Source organism: Oncorhynchus keta, chromosome 15 (genome assembly GCF_023373465.1).
Source record: "Oncorhynchus keta strain PuntledgeMale-10-30-2019 chromosome 15, Oket_V2, whole genome shotgun sequence".
Lineage (NCBI taxonomy): Eukaryota > Metazoa > Chordata > Actinopteri > Salmoniformes > Salmonidae > Oncorhynchus > Oncorhynchus keta.
In genome coordinates this window covers 34538655-34565857 of record NC_068435.1, presented here as the reverse complement: position 1 = coordinate 34565857, position 27203 = coordinate 34538655, and the positions used below count along the sequence as shown (strand labels likewise).

Sequence of the window (27203 nt, the reverse complement as noted above, 5' to 3'; positions counted from 1 at the left end):
AGCGAGAGTTGCACCCCTTCTGAAAAAACCTACACTTGATCCCTCCGATGTCAACAACTACAGACCAGTATCCCTTCTTTCTTTTCTCTCCAAAACTCTTGAACGTGCCGTCCTTGGCCAGCTCTCCCGCTATCTCTCTCAGAATGACCTTCTTGATCCAAATCAGTCAGGTTTCAAGACTAGTCATTCAACTGAGACTGCTCTTCTCTGTATCACGGAGGCGCTCCGCACTGCTAAAGCTAACTCTCTCTCCTCTGCTCTCATCCTTCTAGACCTATCGGCTGCCTTCGATACTGTGAACCATCAGATCCTCCCCTCCACTCTCTCCGAGTTGGGCATCTCCGGCGCGGCCCACGCTTGGATTGCGTCCTACCTGACAGGTCGCTCCTACCAGGTGGCGTGGCGAGAATCTGTCTCCTCACCACGCGCTCTCACCACTGGTGTCCCCAGGGCTCTGTTCTAGGCCCTCTCCTATTCTCGCTATACACCAAGTCACTTGGCTCTGTCATAACCTCACATGGTCTCTCCTATCATTGCTATGCAGACGACACACAATTAATCTTCTCCTTTCCCCCTTCTGATGACCAGGTGGCGAATCGCATCTCTGCATGTCTGGCAGACATATCAGTGTGGATGACGGATCACCACCTCAAGCTGAACCTCGGCAAGACGGAGCTGCTCTTCCTCCCGGGGAAGGACTGCCCGTTCCATGATCTCGCCATCACGGTTGACAACTCCATTGTGTCCTCCTCCCAGAGCGCTAAGAACCTTGGCGTGATCCTGGACAACACCCTGTCGTTCTCAACTAGCATCAAGGCGGTGGCCCGTTCCTGTAGGTTCATGCTCTACAACATCCACAGAGTACGACCCTGCCTCACACAGGAAGCGGCGCAGGTCCTAATCCAGGCACTTGTCATCTCCCGTCTGGATTACTGCAACTCGCTGTTGGCTGGGCTCCCTGCCTGTGCCATTAAACCCCTACAACTCATCCAGAACGCCGCAGCCCGTCTGGTGTTCAACCTTCCCAAGTTCTCTCACGTCACCCCGCTCCTCCGCTCTCTCCACTGGCTTCCAGTTGAAGCTCGCATCCGCTACAAGACCATGGTGCTTGCCTACGGAGCTGTGAGGGGAACGGCACCTCAGTACCTCCAGGCTCTGATCAGGCCCTACACCCAAACAAGGGCACTGCGTTCATCCACCTCTGGCCTGCTCGCCTCCCTACCACTGAGGAAGTACAGTTCCCGCTCAGCCCAGTCAAAACTGTTCGCTGCTCTGGCCCCCAATGGTGGAACAAACTCCCTCACGACGCCAGGACAGCGGAGTCAATCACCACCTTCCGGAGACACCTGAAACCCCACCTCTTTAAGGAATACCTAGGATAGGATAAAGTAATCCTTCTCACCCCCCCCCCTTAAAAGATTTAGATGCACTATTGTAAAGTGGCTGTTCCACTGGATGTCATAAGGTGAATGCACCAATTTGTAAGTCGCTCTGGATAAGAGCGTCTGCTAAATGACTTAAATGTAAATGTAAATGTTAATTGTATTTTTGGCAGTGAAACGAGGCTACTCAGGCGAGAAAAAAACCTCACCCAAATGCATAACCCTGTTGGAATATATATATATATATATATATATATATATATTTAAATGTGAATCACATTTTTATTTGGTGTACCCCTAGGGGGAATACCTGGGCTACATGAGCATGTTCTTGCTATTTTTCCGTCCTAGGCAGACCAAGTAAATTAGTATTTTCCCGATGTTGAAAATATGTATTTTCTGGATGTTGAAATCAGACTCATTTTTGGTTCTGAATGAAAGTTGTGAAGACATTTATAGATGTCTTTGATTGGTTCAAATTTGTTTTGGACTAGATCAAAAATCAATGTCCATGTATGTGGAAATCAACGTTGGTCCAGACTGCACCAAAAAAAGATGGCGTGAGTTGGTCTGTGCTAATTTATTCAATTTTTATTGAACTTTTTACATTTTTTATCTTGGCAAGTCAGTAAAAGAATAAATTATTATTTGCAATGACGGCCTAACCTGCATGACGCTGGGCCAATGATGTGCCACCCTATGGGACTCCAAATCACGGGCGGTTGTGATACAGCCTGGAATCAAACCAGGGTCTGTAGTGACGCCTCCAGCACTGAGATGCACGTCCCTCGGCCGCTGTAGGAGTAGCCTACATTGTTGCCTGAAATTGAATTTTGCCCATCTATGTGGTAAGCTTACCGTTTGCAAAACACCAAAAAAAGATGTCCAAAAGAAGTCAGCTCGGCTTACTGAGGTCTAGTTTTACCAAGTCAGCCCACAATGGAATTTTATGAATCCATGTGGTAGCCCCACCATTTGCTAAACAGGCCGTTGCATTGGCTTTACTAGTCCTGATTCATGTGACTAATCAATTTGGCTATTTAAGCTCTGAAAAGCCGCTACCCAACTTTATCAGGAGTTATCGTGAGGCTATTTGCAATGTGTTTACACAGCCGGAAACGCATAATGATTTTATTTTTCGCCATGATTAGCTTGTCAGAAATGGACAGATACAACTTGAAACCACTGATCATGACAATTGGGTGAAACTCCTGGACATTTTACTGGCCTATCCTGTTTTTAGGTTAGGCGCATTTTGTAGGTTAGGCTATTTGATCGGATAAACCTGCATGATGTAAAAAGTGTACGTATCATTACATTGTCATACCTTTATCTCCAGCCTGCAGGCTACAAAAAAGGCCACATACTCTTTCTACCATATCCTATATCTGCTACATGATTAGTGTTGGATTTTATTTTTTGTGACGGAGCGTTGGTGGAGACCGCAGTGAACAAATTATTATTATTTACAATGCCCGGCCAAAAGCGGACAACGCTGGACCAATGGCGCTTCGCCCTATGGAACTCCCAATTGTGGCCAGTTGTTATGAAGCCTGGATTCGAACCAGGGTGTCGGTAGTGACGCCTCAAGCATTGAGATGCATTGCCTGAGACCGCTGCGCTACTTGGGAGCCTGAAGTACTGGCTGAGTTGGAGTCTGAAAGGCTAGATAAAGCAGGATGTATTTGCCTACTTTTGAATTGGGTTTGGCCGGACCTTCTTATGTGGAATTTACATTGACATGTATATTGTAAAGAGGGGCGTGTTTGAGCTGGGCCCTACAACATGTTGTCATCATCATGATCGTGCGCTCAACAACCCAGCCTGGGTAAACTCCATACCGTCTATGGTGGTAAACTCCTTCAATGAGCCTCCACCGGGGCTCATGCGCAGTACTTGACGTTTCAAAGTTGCTTCTCCGGGTGTTTGAACAGGAAGGCGGACATGTTGGTCAGGCGGTGGGAGAAAATCGGGCATCGTTTAGTTTTTCGAAAAATAACATAGCTAACGTTAGATCAAAACCAGATTTATCTATGTAGAACCATAAAGTTTTCCTTCTGTATCGGTCAATATTGATGGCCGATGACAATGTGAGGCTTACAGCGAACGGACGGCAATGAAATGTTGTAACAAGACGGTGTTTTAAACTGATCGAAATTTGGAAGGATCATTGTTTTTCCGCCACTTCTACTTTGCAGCTGTCAGACTCGTTTATTGTTTTTTTGCCAGGGCCTTACACTGATATATGGACACAAGCCTGGGATTAATGTGGCTACTTTGCAGCCTATCGGATTTTTAAAACTGTATTTAAGTTTTACTCTTTGGATGTATTGATATATTTTTAAATTCTGCACAACTCATCTGCGGCATCCTGTGGACGCCGACTAATCTGTTGATGCATTTAGCCAAGTTAACTTGCTAACGCCAGCTAAATTAACTTTTTTTGAATTGCTGAAGTTGTCTGCAAAACCTGTCTGATCTGGGGAAATATTTATAATGAAAATGTGGCTTTTTAACATCAAACGCCACTTTAAACGTTTCATGGTCAGTGAAAAAGAAAGAAGAGACACGTTTCTTTGATTGAATCTGCGGGTTCTTTCTAAACACTTGAGTTCACGCAAAGGAAATAACATTAGGCTAAATAGCTACGTTAGCACTTGAGCTAGATTGCTAACTCGTTTTATTTAGCTATAGCACCGGCGTGGAACTCTACTTGTCTGCAAAAATGTCGGCTGGAGAAAGTTTGGAAGCTCGTTTTGAGAAAATCGATGCCATGTTGAAGGACCCGAAGTCGGAAATAAACACGGATTGCCTTTTGGTAAGTAAACTAGCCAGCGTTAACCTGACGATAAGCTTGGCTCGCTAAAGTTGGCTAAAGTTAGCTAGATATGTTATTGAATTAGCTAACTATCATTAGCATAATTTAGCTAACTAGGTAATGAATGTGTTAGTAAGCTAGTTACCGTTAGCCAAGCTGAAATTGGTTTGATTAAATTAGCTAGCTGACGTTAGATTAAATAACTGAAGTTAGTTTGCTAACCAACTTTCTAGCTACCTGGTGTAGGCAGCTATATGAATAGCTGCCTGCTATAGGCTATATTTGTTAGCCAGCCGACGTCTTGAAGATTAGCTTGCTACCTTGTAAACGTTAGCTAACTAACGTTTAACTACCTGTTAGCTGATTAGCTAACGTTATTTGGCTAACAAGCTGAACAAGTGGCATCCAAAACAACCATGAGATGTAACGTTAGTAGGGCTGTGAATTGCCAGGGATCCCACGATACGATGTTATCACGATATGTAACTACGTGCCTAAACGACATGTATTGCGATTCTACATTATATGTAACGTTATTGCAATAACACGTTGCGTTTTTTTATTGCGATTTGATGTTCCAAACATATTGCTCACTAAAGTTATGTCTGCTGCCGAGTGACTGTCTTGATCAGCCAGGGAAATAAAAGGTATCTATATCGTCGTCCCAGTACATTTTTTTTTTTACTGTTTCCGGGAACCGTTAGTTAAAATATATATTTTTAAATGTCCATGTTAACTTCTTATCAGGCATCGATGCTAGAATGGCTGAATATTTTAATTAAGTTGAATACCGTTATGTCTGATTATTGATATAATTACAATTGACACATTTCACTACTACTACTAGCTATTTTAAAATCGTCAACGCTGTTGATAGTAAAGGTGCTATGCTATTTGAACCTGAGGGTATTTTGCAGTCGAAATATTAATAAATAACTGTATAGTGTAGTTTTGTGTCCATGAAGATGGACAGACAGTCCAACCTTGACCATGGTGACTTTGCAGCCTGGTCTCATAGACAAGACGTAACACAGTAAAGGTTCACAGAACACTCAAATTACTATGGTATGGTGACATAAGACCGCTACTTCGAATCTCATCATGGGAAAAGTTAGCATTTTAGCTATTAACTATTTTTTCAACTACTTACTACTTTTGAGCTACTTTGCAAATACTTAACATGTTAGCTAACTTGTCCCTTAACCTTAATACTTTTAGCTAACCCTTCCCCTAACCTTAACCCCTAGCATAGCTAACGCTAGCCACCTAGCTAGAGTTAGTAACATAGACATTTTGGACACTTGTAACACATCATACGAAATGAGTGTTGGACATCCACAAATTAATACATACCATAAGAAATGGAACATATGCTAAATGGAGTGTCTCTGATTTATGTACAGAATGATACGAAATGCTCCGAGGCCAGGTTGGGCTTTTGGTTGTCAATCATAGTGCATTGAACCAAAACAGGAAAGGCATGTAAAAAGGCAGAGTGGACCAAATGTGACAGGGGTTGTGGCTGTCTGCCTGAAGGCCTCCTTTGTGATGTACAGGCAATATTAGAACAAACTCTTTGGAGAGTAGGGCTATACATGGACACTTATTTTTTAATATCCTCTGAAGTGGTAGCATCACGCCTGTTCGAACCTGCCAACCCAGCTGCATCAGTTAACTTGCTTGGGTCTGCCTGCCCTGACGTTTTACTGTGTCACTCATTCCCCGCTCATGATGTAACTTGTATCAGACTGCCATGTGCTAAACCTCAGAGGAACACCTCCAGACTCGAGTATCAATCATGCAAACCGAAAACAAAACTGTTGTTGAGGTTTCTCCCCCAGAGAAGACAGTGATGTAGCCTCCTTGAGTGTGTGTCAGTCGGGGACTGTCGTGTGTCTGCCTATGTTCCCATGAATGTCCATACCACTTAGAATAAAACATTGTATTGGGCATGCATTTTTAGTCACAATCACGTGTGGATATTGGAACACAGCCTTTGTCTCTGTTAATATCATTCAGAGCATTCTAGTGAAGGCTGGATGTCTTCGATCCACATGGTAGTCGAAAGCCTCTGCATATTAGCCAGTGTGACATCTAAGTAGTCCATATGTGTGGTTACACTGTAACTATCCTTTTTGGTGAATTGGGCTTTGAGGATATCGCTTACTGTCTGCTTCCCGAGGACTGGGATCATTCAATAATCCCATGTGAAGCAGTATTTAAATGTATCTCAATGGAAAGCACTAGCCTGAATTTCCTGTAGTTGTATTAAGCAACGACAACGTTATGCAGACAGGTGTGAACCTATAAGGGCCTTTCTATAAACTAGGGTACTGTTGAGGTTTTGGTATGCTGGACAACTTGCTACAGCTGTTGATAAGTCATTGATAATAATTGCAGGTTTTTTCTTGTCATTACATTCAACTATAAGGGTTGAACATATCTATATTCAATCAAATTCAGGAGTTGATTTAAAACCTATTTTTAACCCTGTCATGGTAGGTGTCTTGAAGTATTGGTCCAAAGTCGTGTGACATGAAACGCATTACTTTTCTCTCCTTGCATTCATGGCAGTGTAAGTTATATCATATATTAAGCATTAATCAGTTAAATTACCCATTGAACTTGAATCCTGGATCTAGCTGTCGGACAGTTACAGCTGATTTTTTAAAAATGGAATATTTACGTAGGCGTACAGAGGCCCATTATCAGCAACCATCACTCGTGTTCCAATGGCACATTGTGTTAGCTAATCCAAGTTTATCATTTTAAAAAGTTAATTGATCATTAGAAAACCCTTTTGCAATTATTTTAGCACAGCTGAAAACTGTTGTTCTGGTTAAAGAAGCAATAAAACCGTCCGCCTTTAGACTAGTTGAGTATCTGGAGCATCATCATTTGTGGGTTCGATTACAGGCTCAAAAATGGGCAAAAACAAAGACCTTTGTTCTGAAACTCGTCAGTATATTCTTGTTCTGGCAGCGTCATTAAAAAGTACCCGCAAAACACCAGTGAAGAGGCGACTCCGGGATGCTGGTGTTCTAGGCAGAGTTGCAAAGAAAAAGCCATATCTCAGACTGGCCAATAAAAATAAAACATTTAGATGGGCAAAAGAACACAGACACTGGACTGAGGAACTCTGCCTAGAAAGCCAGCATCCCGGAGTCGCCTCTTCACTGTTGACATTGAGACTGGTGTTTTGGGGGTACTATTCAATGATGCTGCCAGCTTTACTGCTTCTTTAATTAGAACAACAGTTTTCAGCTGTGCTAAAATAATTGCAAAAGGGTTTTCTTTTCAAAATTTTTTTTAAAAACAAGGACATTTCTAGGTGACCCCAAGCTTTTGAACGGTAGTGTATATATCTCAGAAATGCAGTGTAACATTTTGTCTCCGTATATTACAGGGTGAAGATATTATTTTTTTTTGATCGACAACTCTCCAAAAATCTGTGATGGAAAAATCGAGAGCTTCTAAAAATATCACCTTAACTTGATAATTAAAATGTCAATTGATACTGTCATTAACGTGGTTCTTCACTGACCATGTTTACATGCACACCCATATCCCCCTATTTTCCAGGGTACTCAAGTATTCTGTTTCTGAGTTGACGAACATAAGCGGCATATCGAGTTTTGCAATAACCCGAAAAAAGATTATAGCGCGGTTATGAGAAACCAGGGTTAAGATGCCTGGGAAATATTTATCTTAGACATGATACTGTGGCATGTAATCATCTTTTCCCGTTTTAATGTTTTTTTGCGGTCTGTGCAGGCTGTTTCTCTTATCATGGGTGTTGTGTGAGGATGCTTTTATCTGATTGTCAAAGAAATTACTTCAAAAAGTGATTGCCAAATTCTCTAAAACAACATTGGAGGTGGCTTATGGTAGAGAAATGAACATTCAATTATCTTGCAACTGCTCTGGTTGACATTCCTGCAGTCAGCATTCCAATTGCACGCTCCCTCAACTTAAGACTGAAGTTGTGTTGCAAATCTCCACATTGTAGTGTCCTTTTCTCCTCAGCACAAGGTGCACCTGTGTAATGATCATGCTGTTTAATCAGCTTCTTGATATGCGACACCTGTCAGGTGGATGGATTATCTTGGCAAAGTAGAAATGCTCACTAACAGGGATGTAAACAAATTTGTTCACTTTTGAGAGAAATAAGCTTTTTGCGCATATGGAACATTTCTGGGATTTGAATTTCAGCTCATGAAACATTTTTGTTGCATTTTTTTAAGTGGGATATGATGTACTAACCGTAATACTGTGTGTGTGTAAACATGGTTAACTATACTATACATAATACTTGTATGATGCGCATTTGGTGTCAAGCTGTTTAATTACACGGATATTTTCAAGCCGCGTCATCTGATCCAGGAAGGAATTTTCTGAATGACAGTCAATAGACGAACAGCTGTTGTGATAGCACATGCGATGCAAAAACAGCCCAAGTGCTTGAAAAAAGGTAATTTGTTTCGCCAGTGAAGACAATTGTGCCTATATGCATGTTGGATCTAATATGTCTAGCGAATTGATGTTTTTCTATGCTTGATAGTGCTCAGTTAACTTGCCTTTTTGTTTTTCCAACATCAGTTCAATTACTTGAATTCTGTTTGCTCCAGATTTTTTGTGACCAATGCGCCATTTCTGTAGAGAAATCAAATAATTCACGAGAGAAATCGAGGAAACTACAATGTGGGATGCTGGGCTGAAGGGAGTTGTAGTTTTGATTAAGCAAATTTTCAACCTAGGTCAGCGTCGAAACGTAATTAACTACAATGACCATATTCAACCTTACTTTAGACTTAAGTTTGTCGCCTGTCTTCCCGCTTTTGGGATGACCCCCCTCCCCATTGTTAGGGTGTGGACATGAGCATCTCGTCAATATATACTGATCTGCGGACGGATACACTTTTACGCCTGATACGTCAGGTACACACACACAAACCGCGTGAAAGAGGAATGTACACCAAGACCGTTTGTTAAAGTATGCCTTACCTACTTTCAGGAACTAGTAAAATGATCTCGTCAGATAGCTCTGCAGCATGATAGGCATGCTAGCCAAATAGGGTGACTAAAGATAGTACTGTATGGGGAGCACAACGTTATATGGCCTGGCTGCTACTGTCTGAGCAGAGATGAGATGATTACTTTAAGCAATGAAAAATAATAGTCATCAAATAACTAAATCATATTTTATTATTTCCTAGTTATCTATTGGGTCGAGATCAATCTGGACCTGACACTGTTTAAAAAAAATAAAAATATGATCAATGTTTTGGCAATTGAATGTTAACTATTTTTAGCTTTGGTTTCTTTTTTAATTTATCCAAACCGGACCGACTGCAAAAAGCACATCGCTCAGCACTACTGCTTGATTTACAGCAGGGTCTTGTTAGATTTAACAGAGGTAGCATCCAGGTGATGAGGTCTTTTTCAGTTTTTTTGTGGCTCGGATTGGACACTGAGTCTACTGTGCGCAATTGTGTAGGATAGACTATTTATTGTGCAACACCCAACGCTATTCTTCTTAATCATTCTGAATAGAATGGCAACAAATTACATAGCCTCGTGTTCGTCTTCACAATATGTTCTGCTGATTTACATGTCATACATTTTGGTTTCCATGTTACACCTTTTTTAGTTTAAACAATACAAGGGGCTTGTATCTACTGTATCTACTCAATCTGTAATTTGGAGCTCAGAAGTTCAAGTACTGGGATAGGCCTACCTTGAAAATCTGACGTTTCCTTACTTTTGTGCTTGTAATTATCGTAGGAAATGTATACGTTTTCATTCTCCCTTATCTGTGATTATATCTGCCACTTTCGTTTGTTTCCTGGCGCTTCAGTTGAAGAGTGTTGCGAAACTCTGTTGCGGTAAAACCACGTGCTGTTATGAGGATGACAACATCTAATGCTGGCTCCAACTTGCCTCATATTTTACAATGTAGTAATTATAATTAGAATATCAATTTGTTGGCAAGGCCTAAACAAACTCTTTGATAATGGCCTATTTAATTTAAACTTTTTTATTTTATTTTTTACACTGCATGCTTTTTGGGGAGGGTTTTAACTGTGCCCTATATGTAGAATTATATAAATGATACAATTGTCTAACATTGAGGTCCTTAAATTACAATTAAGTGCTTGAAAAAGTCCTTGAATTTGACTTGCCAATGTCTGTATGAACCCTGCTTAAATTGTGAATAGGCCTAGATCTATGTTGTGTATAGGTGGAGTTAAAGGAATATATGCAAAATTTCCCATAACTACACACTTATAACTACATCAAAATATATATATTTTTGTTTCCAACCATTTTAAATTTTGATCCTAGTGTGTCAAATTTGCCCAATTATTTATAGAAAGACCCACAAGCAAGTTGCCTAAAATGTGTGATAAGTATGAATAGGACTGGGAACTGCCAGGGGCCTCACGATACATACAATATCATCACCATACTTAGGTGCCGATACGATATGTATTGTGATTCTCACGGTTTTAGATTTGTTGAGATTCGAGGGACGAGAGAGCATGAGTTTTATCTTGATCAGTCATGGAAATTAGTGCTGAAAACAAATTGGCTCACTATTTAAAAAGATGAAGAACAAGCTAGAATGGAAAAAATAACAGTTTTGGCACAGTTACAACCGACTAGCGCAAAAGTATTGCCATATTGTACAAAATGATATTGCCATATGTTGTCCATAATAATATCCTGACCCCCCATAAACAAAACTTATAAACGGGAGGCAAAGAAATGGTGCACATACAACAAATCTACCGCTTCTTAGACTTGCTTTTAATGAGTGACAGAGCTATAACAAACATTTTCTATGTGAATATGACCGGGTCGCCCGAAAAGTTACATATTGCAGCTTTAAATTAAGCTAGCAGGTATTAGGCTAAGCCGAATACAGATGAGGGAAGCATTTCTCTACATGGAGTTCAAATAAATAAAACCGCACACTGTCGAAAGAATAATTGTTTAAAACCGAGGCTTGCTTGAATGCAAAATAAAGATGTTTATTGAAACGTGGCAAAAAAAAGCTCCCTAATAATTGATATTTCTCGCTTTTGTATATTTTGTATATAATCTAGATCATGTATTCTATTGTACTTGATACTGATTCATAGATTTTCCAGTGTTTTTCTTGCTTGATCATGTGACGCATGCAATTAACCTTGAAATACAAGCCAGGTGTGTGCTGACAATTTCCACTGATGACCTGAGGTAAAAAAGTTTGTTTTCACCTATTTTTATTTTTATTTTATGCATTTTCTTGCGCTATGGTTTTTTGGGGCACCGTGATGGTTCAATAAACATCTTTATTTTGCTTTCAAGCCTCGGTTTTGGATTTTCCTTTTTTTCTATGGTTTGTGGTTCTATTTATTTGGCTCCTACACACCTGGAACAGACACTATTCAGTAGGTAGGACCTTTTTTAAAGGGCATCATCTACATGGAGGGTGCCAGGGCTGCTAGCCATATTAAAAACGACTCCCTTTTAAAGAAGAACAGTTGTTTAGTCTCCCTGGCCTGCCTGCCTATCCTAGAGAAAGACACTCACCTAATGCACACACTCCGGCTCTGCTCTGACTTAATGGCAAAAAGCTGTGGCGACTTTTCCGAAGCTCAAGCCCAGGGCAGCCACACACACAAGGGTGTTGTTCCTCTTTTCCCCCTTAGCTGCAATCTCCCTCAATGAATGGAAGCCTTTGCTTCAACCCCCTCTCCACCACCACTTTGCTTCTTCACCCACAGCTTAATAAAATTCCATGCTAATCAAATAACCTCTTGTCTTTGACTGGCCTGGAGTCCCCTGTGTGTCCCAAAGCCATTCTGTACGTGCTGCCTGTGCCTGGAGAGAGTCAGAGCTGCTTGCCCGGCCTCTGCTCTGAGGTAGCTAGCTGGGTGTGTTCTCTCCACCCATAAAACCAAAATTATGTGGGCCGTGGTAGTTTCATGTTTCTGAGAGCTTTGCCTGTAACATTTAACTCGTAAAGCAGTTTCCAACATGTTTGGCTGCTAGGTTATGAGTAGGCTAATCAGTTCTATCAAAAAACACAATGCTAGCTGTTTTCTAAGGATGCTATGGTTATCTGACTCTAACCTGATTTGACTTTTTGTGGTGTTTTTCCGCTAGCTCTGGCGGGGTCTGGGGTTCCAATCTGTTTTTGCTCTCTTGCCAACTCCCTATGGAATTGCCATGCCAAATGTTGTCAAGAGAGCAGGAACAGACTGGCACCCAGCCTAGTTTGACCGCTGACCTTAGCCGAAAGCAGTGATGTTGCTCTTTTGCCCATTTCTTGTTTTGACTGATATTTTGCCCTCGTCCTGCACTCAGGGGTAGCCTACCACTCAGACACTATGTTCCAGCCCTGTCAAGCTTATCTTCTCCCGAAATAATTTCTGTTGGAGAGAGAGATGGAACCTTATCTGTATCACACTGCCCGCCCTCACCACAGCTCCAGGCAGGCTCCTGCTCCTGAGAGCCTCTCCGCACAACCAGAATTCCTGGCATTGTGATGGGAAAGCTCGCTGACATTTTAAGGGTGCTTTTTATCGTCTATATAGTGAGCTATGTGTGTTTTTCCATAGGTCTTTTGATAGTACACAGGCTTAGTTTAAAAAAAGTGTCATGCCCTGGAAATCCTGGAATAGGAGCCTGAAGCTGTCTGAAATAGCATTTTTAACAAAAGCTGCATTCTAGTAACAGAATGTTATATTTAAATCCTAATTGCTAGTTGGTAGTTTCCTTGAGTTTGGTCACATGTTTGGTAGAACTAATTCACCAGCTGGCAGAATGGGATGGCTGGAAGGATCTGTTGGAACTTGCCTGGTATGGGCCTTTGTTCCTGCCATAGCTCAGTCTTTATTTAAGCAGTAAGGCTCGAGGAGGTGTGGTATATTGGCCATATACCACACACCCCCAGGGTGCCTTATTGCTTAAATAAAGACTTTGCTATTATAAACTGGTTACCAATGTAATTAGAGCAGTAAAAATACATGTTTTGTCATACCCGTGGTATAAGGTCTGATGTACCACGGCTGTCAGCCGATTTAGCATTCAGGGCTCAAACCACCCAGTTAATTTTTAATTTTTACACATTTTTTAGACACTTCGCACATTGGGCTCCCTAGCCTAGCACAAGTCTGCTTTGCCTCTTCCTTGAGCTAATGCCTAGCTGATTTTTAATGTGCTCACATTTCTAGATTTTCCTTGTACCAAGTCTTTCATTCCGTCCATCCTCAACTCCAGGACTTGGGTGCTGACATTACACTCTGATTCCCTAGTTCAGAGATCAACTAGATTCAGCTATGGGCTGATTTTTTATTATAATAATTTTCCCTGGAGCGGATGGTCAGCGGGCCGGAACATGCACATTGGCCACAAAAAGCCCAAACGTATATTTGACTAAAACAATCCTTTAAAACTTTGCTTTCATTTGTATACTAGGAACACCTTCCTAATATTGAGTTGCAGCCCCATTTGCCCTCGGAACAGCCTCAATTCATTGTGGCATGGAATCTCCAAGGTGTCAGAAGCGTTCCACAGCGATGCTGGCCCATGTTCTCTCCACCGTTGTCAAGTTGGCTGGATTCCCTTTTGGGTGGTGGACCATTCTTGATACACACAGGAAACTGTTGAAAGTAAAAGCGTTGCAATTATTGACACAAACCGGTGCGCCTGGCACCCACTACCATACCCCTTTTCAAATGCACTTAGAAAAAAGATTTTTGCCCATTCACCCTCAGAATGGCACGCACACAATATTGTATTTATTTAACCTTTTATTTTAATAAAATCAAATTGTATTTGTCACATACACATGGTTAGCAGATGTTAGTGCAAGTGTAGTGAAATGCTTGTGCTTCTAGTTCCGACAATGCAGTAATAACCAACAAGTAATCTAGCTAACAATTCCAAAACTACTACCTTATAGACACAAGTGTAAGGGGATAAAGAATATGTACATAAATATATATGAATGAGTGATGGTACAGAGTGGCATAGGCAAGATACAGTAGATGGTATTGAGTGCAGTATATACATATGAGTATATAAACAAAGTGGCATAGTTAAAGTGGCTAGTTTTACCAGGTAAGTTGAGTGACAACGCGTTCTCTTTTACAGCAACGACCTGTGGAATAGTGATATGGGAGAGGAGGGGGGGATGAATGAGCCAATTGTAATCTGGGGATGATTAGGTGACCATGATGGTATGAGGGCCTGGCCTGATTGAGAATTTAGCCAGGACACCAGGGTTAACACCCCTACTCTTACAATAAGTGCCATGGGATCTTTAGTGAGCAGAGAGTCAGGACACCCGTTTAACATCCCATCTGAAAGACTGCACCTTACACAGGGCAATGTCCCCAATCACTGCTCTGGGGCATTGGGATATATATCTTTAGACCAGTGGAAAGTGTGCCTCCTACTGGCCCTTCAACTCCACTTGTAGCAGCATCTGGTCTTACCATCCATGGACTGACCAGGATCGACCCTGCTTAGCTTCAGAAGCAAGCCAGCGGTGGGATGCAGGGTGGTAATGTTGCACAATCCATGTTTCAAGGCTTAAAAATCTGTCTTTAACTGGTCTCCTCCCCTTCATCTACACTGATTTTGAAGTGGATATAATAAGTGACATCAATAAGGGATCATAGCTTTCACCTGGTCAGTCTGTCATGGAAAGAGCATGTTTTAAGCATGTTTTCAGTGTATGCTGTAGTGTTAAGATTTCCCTTCACTGGAACAAACAGCCCCAGACCATTATTCCTCCTCCACCAAACTTTACAGTTGGCACTATGCATTTGGGCAGGTAGCAATCCCCTGGCATCCGCCAAACTCTGATTTTTCTGTCAGACTGCCACATGGTGAAGCGTGATTCATCACTCCAGAGAACGCGTTTCCACTGCTCGAGAGTCCAATCGCAGCGAGCTTTACTCCACTCCAGCCGATGTTTGGCATTGCGCATGGGGATCTCAGGTATTGTGTGCGGCTGTTCAGCCATGGAAACCCATTTCGTGTAGCTCCCGACGAATTTTGCGCTCCCGTTTTGCGCTCATGTGGCCGACCACTTCATGGCTGAGCCGTCTTTGCTCCAAGACGTTTCCACTTCACAATAACAGTTGGCCTGGGCAGCTCTAGCAGGGCAGGAATTTGACGAACTGACTTGTTGCAAAGGTGGCATCCTATGATGGTGCCACGTTAAGTCACTGAGCTCTTCAGTCAGGCCATTCTACTGCCAATGTTTACCTATGGAGATTGCATGGCTGAGTGCTCGATTGTTATACACCTGTCAGCAATGGGTGTGGCAGAAATCGCCAACTGCACTAATTTGAAAGTGTGTGTATAGTGTGTTTGAGAAGTCCGTACTAGGCCCATGGGTGTTCCAAATAAGCCCACCTCTTAAATTGTAAATTCTAATTAATTTCCAAATGTTCAAAACTTACAAACTTATTTATGTAAAATTGGATCATATTAATATTCCTTAAAGTTATTAAAATAAACTGATTCATTACTATTGTTGATCATGAAGGTAGCACAACAGGGGGGTGTTCAATCGGATCACACAGAGATCAATGTGGATTTAGGCTTTTGTTTTTGCCAACCAGTGTACAAACCGGATTCAACTAATCATAGACTTGATTCAACATGTGATTAGTTGAATCAGGTGTGTTGTTGCTTGGTGAGAACACAAACCTGCACCCACACTGGCTCTCTGAGGATAAGAAGAAAGATAACACACACAATTTTCAATTAATTTTCTGAAAGCTGATTTCACATTTGCTGTACGGCTGTTCTTGTTAATTGTCTTTCTAAAGCATATCTGAAGAATAAGATCTACTCTTATTTTACCAAGGTACAGGTGGTGGTCCAAAAAATGTAATCACCTGGATGAATGAAGGACAACAATATGACTGTGTCACCACCCAATAGTGCATGAGTCGTCACCCAGTAGTCTATATTCTTGTCCCTCATTTGTTTGCATTTTAGTCTACCACTTGTAGGTCTTTTATTCCTTATGTCCCTCAAGCCTGATCTTATTCTCTCTCTGCATCAACCTGTCCTTTCCAAAAAATCTTGGCGAGAGTACAGAGGTTTCTAATCTTGGTAAAGGCACCGTTGCTAGATTAGGGATGTGGTGGTCATGATGTTTTTCCAGACTGTTATTGTCATGCAAAAGACTGCCAGTCTCACGGAAATTGACGGAAAGATGGAAAGGCATGGTGGTGAGATTCTGTAGCTTAAGGTAATGTCAGCTTAATTTTTAAAATATAAAAATGCCCTATTACTAGGCTATTCAAGATCATATAGAAATGCACTATAATTGTAGGCAAACTCTGTTAGCCGCCTTGCACAATCAAGGAACCAATATCATTTTTTTAACTTAAAAAAAAAAAACTATTTAACTAGGCAAGTCATTTAAGAACATTCTTATTTACAATGACGGCCGAGGAACAGTGGGTTAACTGCCCTGTTCAGGGGCACAATGACATATTTTTACCTTGTCAGCTCGGGGATTCAATCTAGCAACCTTTCGTTTACTGGCCCAACGCTCTAACCACTAGGCTACGTACCGCCCCATTGCCTAGGTCTATACATTCTCTCCCAGTCTCACGGATAGAAAGTTTGGAGCGAAGCATAAGTCAACCAGTCCATCCAGTATGCGTAATACTTCAGTACGCACTCAAAAGCCTTTACTAAAATGTTTTATTTTGAGGATAGGCTACATCAAATGTACCAAAGACTAAATATTAAAAAAAAAAAATGTTGTGTGTAATATACGGTAGGCTATGTATTGTATAACGACACAATCATAATTTTAAGTCAGTTTTTTTGGAGGGGGCTTGGTCTCATTATCCCTGTGTAAACACTACTATGCGTATGTTTTTTTTTTCTTATCTTCAGCGTAGAAAGCTTTGTCGATTCAGGCTTTAAAACAACATCCACAACGACCATGTTTTCCTCTCAGTTTCAACCTGTTGAGCTACTTAATTCAAATTGATCAATCAGTGAGGTGAGATTTTTAAAAGAAAAATACTGTTTTCATGAAGTGTGTGTGTGGTTTTAGATTGTATTTGCATTGATGTTAGATGGACAATGGAGCCTTGAGTACCAGGCCATCAGCGACCTGATGGAGGGACAATAGAGCCCCGAGTACCAGGCCATCAGCGACCTGATGATCGTTAGTGAGTTGGGTACCACCAATGCATGTTCATGGTGCATAAATTGAGATTACTGTGACTTTCCTGAGGTCAAGACCAATGAGTGTCGGTAATACGTTCAAAGCAACAGCCCTAGGCTACATGCATAACTGTAGTTTTGTGTGTATTCTAAATGACTTCAATCTGGGAAAAAATGTATGCTCATGTTCAATGTATATTAGGGAGAGCAACAATATCCCCATGTTTCAAGTCAAACCGGGCTTAATAGGAGCGTACTGGGCTTAATGGTGAAAAAGACAGAATAGCAAAGTCTCTACTCATAAAATATGATGCAAAGTTAGCATTGAACAGTTATTTAATTATTGTCATTTTACATTTTGTATAGAGTAATTTTAAGCCCACCGGAGAGATGGCATCTGTGTATAACAATGCCAGGTTAATTTGAACAAAAATGCATTGAAGAAGGAAGGAGCTGTGAAAGATAATTTATAGCAATCTTTCTGTCGTTCAAGTTATGTTGCTACAGTGTGACATGCAGGCACAATTACTAGCATGGAAAACCCCATGTTTCTTAATGGTCAAGAAAGTAATTAATTCTCAAGGAATATGCTATCATGTGCATTCGGCAAGTATTCAGGCCCTTTCCCTTTTTCCACATGTTGTTACATTACAGCCTGATTCTAATATTGATTTAAATATGTTTTTCCTCATCAATCTACACACACTACCCCATAATGGAAAAATGTATATATTTTATTTTTGCGCAACTTGAATTGGCCAAATATAACCTGTGGCCCGCCAGTTGGGGAGCACTGCCCTAGTTGATCCTGCCATGCGTTTCTCGGTGCGAACAAAAAACAATGCATACGTTCAAACTGCGAGCTGCTTTATTAGTGTTCCCATTATTATGTGCAGAAACATGGGGAAGAATACTGCGGTAGGTCTGTTAAGTTGACCATATTACCACCACGCTGGCGCTCACAAGTCATGACCGCAGTTAAATTCCATGTGACCTTTTAGTCACAGTAACTAGGCTTCTCCAAAACTGCTCTGATGCTGCTGATGGTCATTAGAAGCCTACCAAACATGCTAACGGCCAGTCGCTAATAGCCTGGTACTCGGCGCTCTGTTGTCCCTCTAATCACTCTGACATCAATGCAAATGCCTAGGACCCCTGGAACAGCTTTAGAGACCAGATAGCGTACAGAGCCAAGTGACGGGTGTTCTTATCAGCCCAGTCATTGTGCAATCGCACATGGAATGAGTTTTGACTACCCACTATTTAAAAGAGGATCCCAGCTTTCTCCTGCTGCTATATTTATTGCTCAATTCTTAAAATGAAGCACATAAATCCGCTTTACAACCTGGTATACAAGGGCGTGAGTTTCAAGTTTGGGGAAGTACATTTTCACAACAAAAAAACAAAAATGCACATTTTATTATAATAAAAAAAAAACATTCTATGCATCATAAGTCTGCATTTGCCTTGTAGCGTTGTATTCGTAATGTGATGAGTAGATCGGATAGTCATAATTTAGGCTAATAATATAACTCACTGTTCAGTGTGTGTGGTGTAGGCCTAGACTATATCAGATACGTTTCTTCTATCTTTGCATGGGGAAAAAACGGGGCCTTTTTATAAACCCATTTCATGCAATTCTACTCCACTTTATGACTGGAGACATTAGCAGAATATGTTTTTATATGACTAATTACAGGGTTGCCTAATCTGCTGATACTGACAAACAGATCAGTGAAAACGACATTGTCCATATAGGCCTTTTGAAAAGGGGGAGACGGAATATGAAGTCGATCTAAAATTCCTTGAAATTGTTGCATGTTGCGTTTTTTAAATATTTTTGTCCAGTGTAGATGAGTTTGTTGCAGACAGACCGGTAGAGAGATGAATGTGATTTGCAAGAACATTAACAAACTGCCATGCATAGCCGATGTGATTAATAGGATATTTGTTTTTAGCAGGATATTTTCTACCGCTAATATATTTGTTGATTTTATGTAGGATATTCGTACCTAGTTGCATTGGTGTGTGTGTGTGTGTGTGTGTGTATACACAGTGGGGCAAAAAAGTATTTAGTCAGCCACCAATTGTGCAAGTTCTCCCACTTAAAAAGATGAGGCCTGTAATTTTCATCATAGGTACACTTCAACTATGACAGACAAAATGAGAAAAAAAATCCAGAAAATCACATTGTAGGATTTTTAATGAATTTATTTTCAAATTATGGTGGAAAATAAGTATTTGGTCACCCACAAACAAGCAAGATTTCAGGCTCTCACAGACCTGTAACTTCTTCTTTAAGAGGCTCCTCTGTACTCCACTCGCGACCTGTATTAATGGCACCTGTTTGAACTTGATATCAGTATAAAAGACACCTGTCCACAACCTCAAACAGTCACACTCCAAACTCCACTATGGCCAAGACTGAAGAGCTGTCAAAGGACACCAGAAACAAAATTGTAGACCTGCACCAGGCTGGGAAGACTGAATCTGCAATAGGTAAGCGGCTTGGTTTGAAGAAATCAACTGTGGGAGCAATTATTAGGAAATGGAAGACATACAAGACCCTGATAATCTCCCTCAATCTGGGGCTCCACGCAAGATCTCACCCCGTGGGGTCAAAATGATCACATGAACGGTGAGCAAAAATCCCAGAACCACACGGGGGGGACCTAGTGAATGACCTGCAGAGAGCTGGGACCAAAGTAACAAAGCCTACGATCTGTAACACACTACGGCGCCAGGGACTCAAATCCTGCAGTGCCAGACGTGTCGCCCTGCTTAAGCCAGTACATGTCCAGGCCTGTCTGAAGTTTGCTAGAGAGCATTTGGATGATCCAGAAGAAGATTGGGAGAATGTCATATGGTCAGATGAAACCAAAATATAACCTTTTGGTAAAAACGCAAAGAATGCTGAGTTGCATCCAAAGAACACATTACATTTACATTTAAGTCATTTAGCAGACGCTCTTATCCAGAGCGACTTACAAATTGGTGCATTCACCTTATGACATCCAGTGGAACAGCCACTTTACAATAGTGCATCTAAATCTTTTAAGGGGGGTGAGAAGGATTACTTTATCCTATCCTAGGTATTCCTTAAAGAGGTGGGGTTTCAGGTGTCTCCGGAAGGTGGTGATTGACTCCGCTGTCCTGGCGTCGTGAGGGAGTGTGTTCCACCATTGGGGAGCCAGAGCAGCGAACAGTTTTGACTTGGCTGAGCGGGAACTGTACTTCCTCAGTGGTAGGGAGGCGAGCAGGCCAGAGGTGGATGAACGCAGTGCCCTTGTTTGGGTGTAGGGCCTGATCAGAGCCTGGAGGTACTGAGGTGCCGTTCCCCTCACAGCTCCGTAGGCAAGCACCATGGTCTTGTAGCGGATGCGAGCTTCAACTGGAAGCCAGTGGAGAGAGCGGAGGAGCGGGGTGACGTGAGAGAACTTGGGAAGGTTGAACACCAGACGGGCTGCGGCGTTCTGGATGAGTTGTAGGGGTTTAATGGCACAGGCAGGGAGCCCAGCCAACAGCGAGTTGCAGTAATCCAGACGGGAGATGACAAGTGCCTGGATTAGGACCTGCGCCGCTTCCTGTGTGAGGCAGGGTCGTACTCTGCGGATGTTGTAGAGCATGAACCTACAGGAACGGGCCACCGCCTTGATGTTAGTTGAGAACGACAGGGTGTTGTCCAGGATCACGCCAAGGTTCTTAGCGCTCTGGGAGGAGGACACAATGGAGTTGTCAACCGTGATGGCGAGATCATGGAACGGGCAGTCCTTCCCCGGGAGGAAGAGCAGCTCCGTCTTGCCGAGGTTCAGCTTGAGGTGGTGATCCGTCATCCACACTGATATGTCTGCCAGACATGCAGAGATGCGAACACCATACCTACTGTGAAGCATGGGGGTGGAAACACCATGCTTTGGGGCTGTTTTTCTACAAAGGGACCAGGACGACTGATCCGTGTAAAGGAAAGAATGAATGAATGGGGCCATGTATCGTGAGATTTTGAGTGAAAACCTCCTTCCATCAGCAAGGGCATTGAAGATAAAACGTGGCTGGGTCTTTCAGCATGACAATGATCCCAAACACACCACCCGAGCTACGAAGGAGTGGCTTCGTAAGAAGCATTTCAAGGTCCTGGAGTGGCCTAGCCAGTCGCCAGATCTCAACCCCATAAAAAATCTTTGGAGGGAGTTGCAAGTCCGTGTTGCCCAGCATCAGCCCCAAAACATCACTGCTGGGCCAAAATACCAGCAACAGTGGGTGAAAACCTTGAAGACTTACAGAAAACGTTTGAACTCTGTCATTGCCAACAAAGGGTATATAACAAATTATTGAGAAACTTTTGTTATTGACCAAATACTTATTTTACACCATAATTTGCAAATAAACCCATAACCCCCCTCATTTTGTCTGTCATAGTTGAAGTGTACCTATGATGAAAATTACAGGCCTCATCTTTTTAACTGGGAGAACTTGCACAATTGGTGGCTGACTAAATACTTTTTTGCCCCACAGTATGTATATTCTCTGCTTTTAGCGGAGTCCTTTTAGCTGCCAATTTCTCACGGTGTATCTTACAATGTGTATTTTGCAGAGGTAGGCGCTCTTGCATTAAACTAGTTTAAACTTTTACGTTTATCATTTTCATTTGGATTTAAATAAGATTTAGATAGGAAGACATGATTATTTAATTGAAAACTGTTCCAAGAAAAGCTGCGAATGAAAAGCATAACTGACACACAGATCGGTAGAAATGTTAAGGTAAATTGTGAAGTGTCAGTCCACACGGAAAAAGGTTTGCCGACCCTTTACTAATTCTTGTGAAGAAGTGTGTCAGTAAACTGTATTTAATTTAGTTACGAAACAACAGAAATGCAATTGTGTATTGCTGCTGTTTGTCTGATATTCAACAGTCCATGATCAGTTCTGTTGACCATTAGAGCATTTTGTAGAGAGAAGGGAGTGAGGCATATAAGTTAGGCTTGGAATGACATGTGGCTCATTGTTTACCTTGTTACCTGGCAATGACTACAAGGGTGTTTAAAAGAGCTGTTAATCAAGGTGAGCTCATGAATATAAGCTCCCTGCCCACTCAGCCTGTTCTTTAAGACTTCCTGATCTAGATGCGAGAAGTTAAAAATATCTTCAATTTTGAACGTTTTAGTAGTTAAAGAATATTATGGGTGAAAAAAAACAACTTCACAGATCTTCATTGTAAAGGGTTTAAACACGGTTTCCCAAGCTTGTTCAATGAACTATTTAACAATGAACGGACATGCACCTGTGAAACGGTCGTTAAGACACTAACAGCTTACAGACGAGCAAGTAAGGTCACAGTTATGAAAACTTAGGACACAAAAGAGGCATGTGGACTGCAGATGTGCCCAGGGCAATAAAATGTCTACTGTGAGATGTCTAAGACAGCGCTACAGGGAGACGGGATGGACAACTGATCGTCCTCGCAGTGTCAGACCACGTGTAACAACACCTGCACAGGATCGGTACATCCGAACATCACACCTGCGGGACAGGTACAGGATGGCAACAACAACTGCTCGAGTTACACCAGAAATGCACAATCCCTCCATCAGTGCTAAGACTGTCCGCAATAGGCTGAGAGAGGCTGGACTGAGGGCTTGTAGGCCTGTTGTAAGGCAGGTCCACACAAGACCTCACCGGCAACAACGTCACCTATGGGCACAAACCCACCGTCGCTGGACCAGACAGGACTGGCAAAAAGTGCTCTTCACTGACGAGTCGCCGGTTGTGTCTCACCAGGGGTGATGGTCGGATTTGCGTTCATCGTCGAAGGAATGAGCTTTACACCGAGGCCTGTACTCTGGATCGAGGTGGAGGGTCCGTCATGGTCTGGGGTGGTGTATGACAGCGTCATCGGACTAAGCTTGTCATTGCAGGCAATCTCAACGCTGTGCGTTACAGAGAAGACATCCTCCTCCTTCATGTGGTACCCTTCCTGCAGACTCATCCTGACATGACCCTCCAGCATGACAAGCCATACTGCTCGTTCTGTGCAGGATTTCCTGCAATACGGGAATGTCAGTGTTCTGCCATTGCCAGCGAAGAGCCTGGATCTCAATCCCATTGAGCACTTCTGGGACCTGTTGGATTGGAGGGTGAGGGCTAAGGCCATTCCCCGCCCCCAGAAATGCCCAGGAACTTGTAGCTGCCTTGGGGGAAGAGTGGGGTAACATCTCACAGCAAGAACTGGCAAATCTCGTTCAGTCCATGAGGTGGAGATGCACTGCAGTACTTAATGCAGCTGGTGGCCACGTCAGATACTGACTGTTACTTTTGATTTTGACCCCCACGTTTAAAAATTGACATCGATTGGTCGAAAGAACAGGTGCTTCCTGGTCGACCAATATTTTGTTTTGTCAGGGACAGCCCTAGCTAGAATGCAGACTAAAAGGATGCAGATCCAGGCCCTTTACTAGATAGGCAACCCAACCCACAGTCCTCTCCTCCTCCCTTGATTTATTTAATTTAACATAATTTCCTCCTGTTTATTTTTGTTCCTTTTAATTTTTCCTCTTTACTGTTCTTTTTCTTTGTATCCCACAAACCAAGGAATCCCCTCTGCATGCCCTGGCTGTGCTGTCTGTGTGCTTCAGTCGAGTGAGCTGCAGCTCTACCAGCCTCAGGACAATGTTTAATGAATTGTTTAGTTGGGCCAGGTTATCTCTGGGGTGAGGTCAGGATCCTGCCAAGGCAAGGCAGGCAACCATGGTTGAGTTTGCTTTGCTTTGCCTTGAGAATCTTAGAATCTGTACTAAGGAACTTGTGAGCAGTGCTCCTCTCTCTGTTGGAATAACTCAATTATATTTTGATGTGAAAGCCTTTGACAGCCAGTACAACTCACTGGGGCCTCATAAGGAAATGGAATGCCCTGGTTCGCCATGCCTGGGTTCACTGTCATTGCCATTTATACACAATGCTTGTTAGATATGCGGTCTTTCTAGGTAAATGTGATTTCCTGTCAGCACTGTACGTAAAGACTCTTTCTGTTAAGGCATTGAGGACAAACTCGCTTTTAGTATGGCCCTTGTTGGTTGGCAAGCAGTTGCCCAATGTTCTGGCCGACAGTTGAAGTCAGAAGTTTACATACTTAGGTTGGAGTCATTAAAACTCGTTTTTCAACCACTCCACAAATTTCTTGTTAACAAACTATAGTTTTGGCAAGTCAGTTAGAAAACCTACTTTGTAATTTTTTCCAATAATTGTTTACAGACAGATCATTTCACTTATAATTCACTGTATCACAATTCCAGTGGGTCAGAAGTTTACATACACTGTGCCTTTTAAACAGCTTGGAAAATTCCACTAAATGATGTCATGGCTTTAGAAGCTTCTGATAGGCTAATTGACATCATTTGAGTCAATTGGTGTTGTACCTGTGGATGTATTTCAAGGCCTACCTTCAAACTCGGTGCCTCTTTGCTTGACATCATGGGAAAATCAAAAGAAATCAGCCAAGACCTCAGAAAATCTGGTTCACCATTTCCAAACGCCTGAAGGTACCACGTTCATCTGTACAAACTATAGTACGCAAGTATAAACTAGAGGTGGACCGATTAATCGTAATGGCCGATTTTAATTAGGGTCGATTTCAAGTTTTCATAACAATCGGAAATCGTTATTTTTAATATATATATATATATATATATATGTATATATTACACCTTTTATTTCATCTTTATTTCACTAGGCAAGTCAGTTAAGAACACATTCTTATTTTCAATGACGGCCTAGGAATGGTGGGTTAACTGCCTCGTTCAGGGACAGAAAGACAGATTTTCACCTTGTCAGCTCGGGGGATTCAATCTTGCAACCTTACAGTTAACAAATCCAACGCAATAACGACCTGCCTCTCTCTCGTTGCACTCCACAAGGAGACTGCCTGTTACCTTGGCTTACTGCATTTGCGTAAGTTGCTAGCTAGCATTAAACTTATAAAAAAACAATCCATCATAATCACTAGTTAACTACACATGGTCGATGATATTACTAGATATTATCTAGCGTGTCCTGTGTTGCATATAATCTGACTGAGCATACAAGTATCTAAGTATCTGACTGAGCGGTGGTAGGCAGAAGCAGGTGTGTAAACATTCACTCAAACGGCACTTTCGTGCGTTTTGCCAGCAGCTCTTCGTTGTGTGTCAAGCATTGCGCTGTTTATGACTTCAAACCTATCAACTCCCGAGATGAGGCTGGTGTGACCGAAGTGAAATGGCTGGCTAGTTAGCGCGCGCTAATAGCGTTTCAAACTTCACTCGCTCTGAGCCTTTGGGGGTGGTTGTTTCTCTTGCTCTGCATGGGTAACGCTGCTTCGACGTGGTGGCTGTTGTCTTTGTGTTGCTGGTTCGAGCCCAGGGAGGAGCAAGGAGAGGGACGGAGGCTATACTATTACACTGGCAATACTAAAGTGCCTATAAGAACATCCAATAGTCAAACGTTAATTAAATACAAATGGTATAGAGGGAAATAGTCCTATAATTCCTATAATAACTACAACCTAAAACTTTTTACCTGGGAATATTGAAGACTCATGTTTAAAGGAACCACTAGCTTTCATATGTTCTGAGCAAGGAACTGAAACGTTAGCTTTCTTAAGTAGCACATATTGCACTTTTACATTCTTCTCCAACACTTTGTTTTTGCATTATTTAAACCAAATTGAACATGTTTCATTATCTACTTGAGGCTAAATTGAATTTATTGATGTATTATATTAAGTTAAAATAAGTGTTAATTCAGTATTGTTGTAATTGTCATTATTACAAAAACAAACATTTAATCGGCATCAGCTTTTTTGGTCTTCCAATAATCGGCATCGGCGTTGAAAAATCATAATCGGTCGACCTCTAGTATAAACACCATGGGACCACGCAGCTGTCATACCGCTCAGGAAGGAGACTCGTTCTGTCTCCTAGAGATGGACATTCTTTGGTGCGAAAAGTGCAAATCAATCCCAGAACAGCAGCAAAGGTCCTTGTGAAGATGCTGGAGGAATCCAGTACAAAATTATCTATTTCCACAGTAAAACGAGTCCTATATCGACAACCTGAAAGGCCGCTCAGCAAGGAAGAAGCCACTGCACCAAAACTGCCATAAGCCAGACTATGGTTTGCAACTGCACATGGGGACAAATATGGTACTTTTTGGAGAAATGTCCTCTGGTCTGATGAAACAAAAATAAACTTGTTTGGCCATATTGACCATCGTTATGTTTGGAGTAAAAAGGGGGATGCTTGCAAGCCAAAAAACACCATCCCAACTGTGAAACATTGGGATGGGAGCGTCATGTTGTGGAGGTGCTTTGCTGCAGGAGGGACTGGTGCACTTCACAAAACAGATGGCATCATGAGGTCGGAAAATGATGTGGATATATTGAAGCAACATCTCAAGACATCAGTCAGGAAGTTAAAGCTTGGTTGCAAATGGGTCTTCCAAATGGACAAGGACCCCAAGCATACTTCCAAAGTTGTGGCAAAATGTCTTTAGGACAACAATGTCACGGTATTAGAGTGGCAATCACAAAGCCCTGACCTCAGTCCTATGGAAAATTTGTGGGTATAACTGAAAAAGCATGTGCGAGCAAGGAGGCCTACAAACCTGACTCAGTTACACCAGCTCTGTCAGGAGGAATGGGCCAAAATTCACCCAACTTATTGTGGGAAGCTTGTGGAAGGCTACCCAAAACGTTTGACGTAAGGTCAACAATTGAAAGGCAATGCTACCAAATACTAATTGAGTGTATGTAAACTTCTGCCCCACTGGGAATG

General features: G+C 42.0%; 1 protein-coding gene across 7 annotated transcripts in view; it reads left to right on the top strand.

Moving 5' to 3' along the window:
• Positions 1–3207: 3207 nt before the first annotated feature.
• LOC118394827 (rho-associated protein kinase 1-like) overlaps positions 3208–27203 on the top strand; it is a 72567-nt gene continuing 48571 nt past the window's right edge. For 5 of the 7 annotated variants that reach the window (XM_035788407.2, XM_035788406.2, XM_035788409.2 and 2 more), the window contains exon 1: positions 3211–4200. In XM_035788407.2, the coding sequence (XP_035644300.1) occupies positions 4108–4200 (93 nt within the window). In that variant the 5' untranslated portion in view covers positions 3211–4107. Of the gene's footprint in view, positions 4201–27203 lie in introns of all 7 variants that reach the window. The other 2 variants (XM_052463919.1, XM_035788405.2) reach the window with 2 other exon arrangements.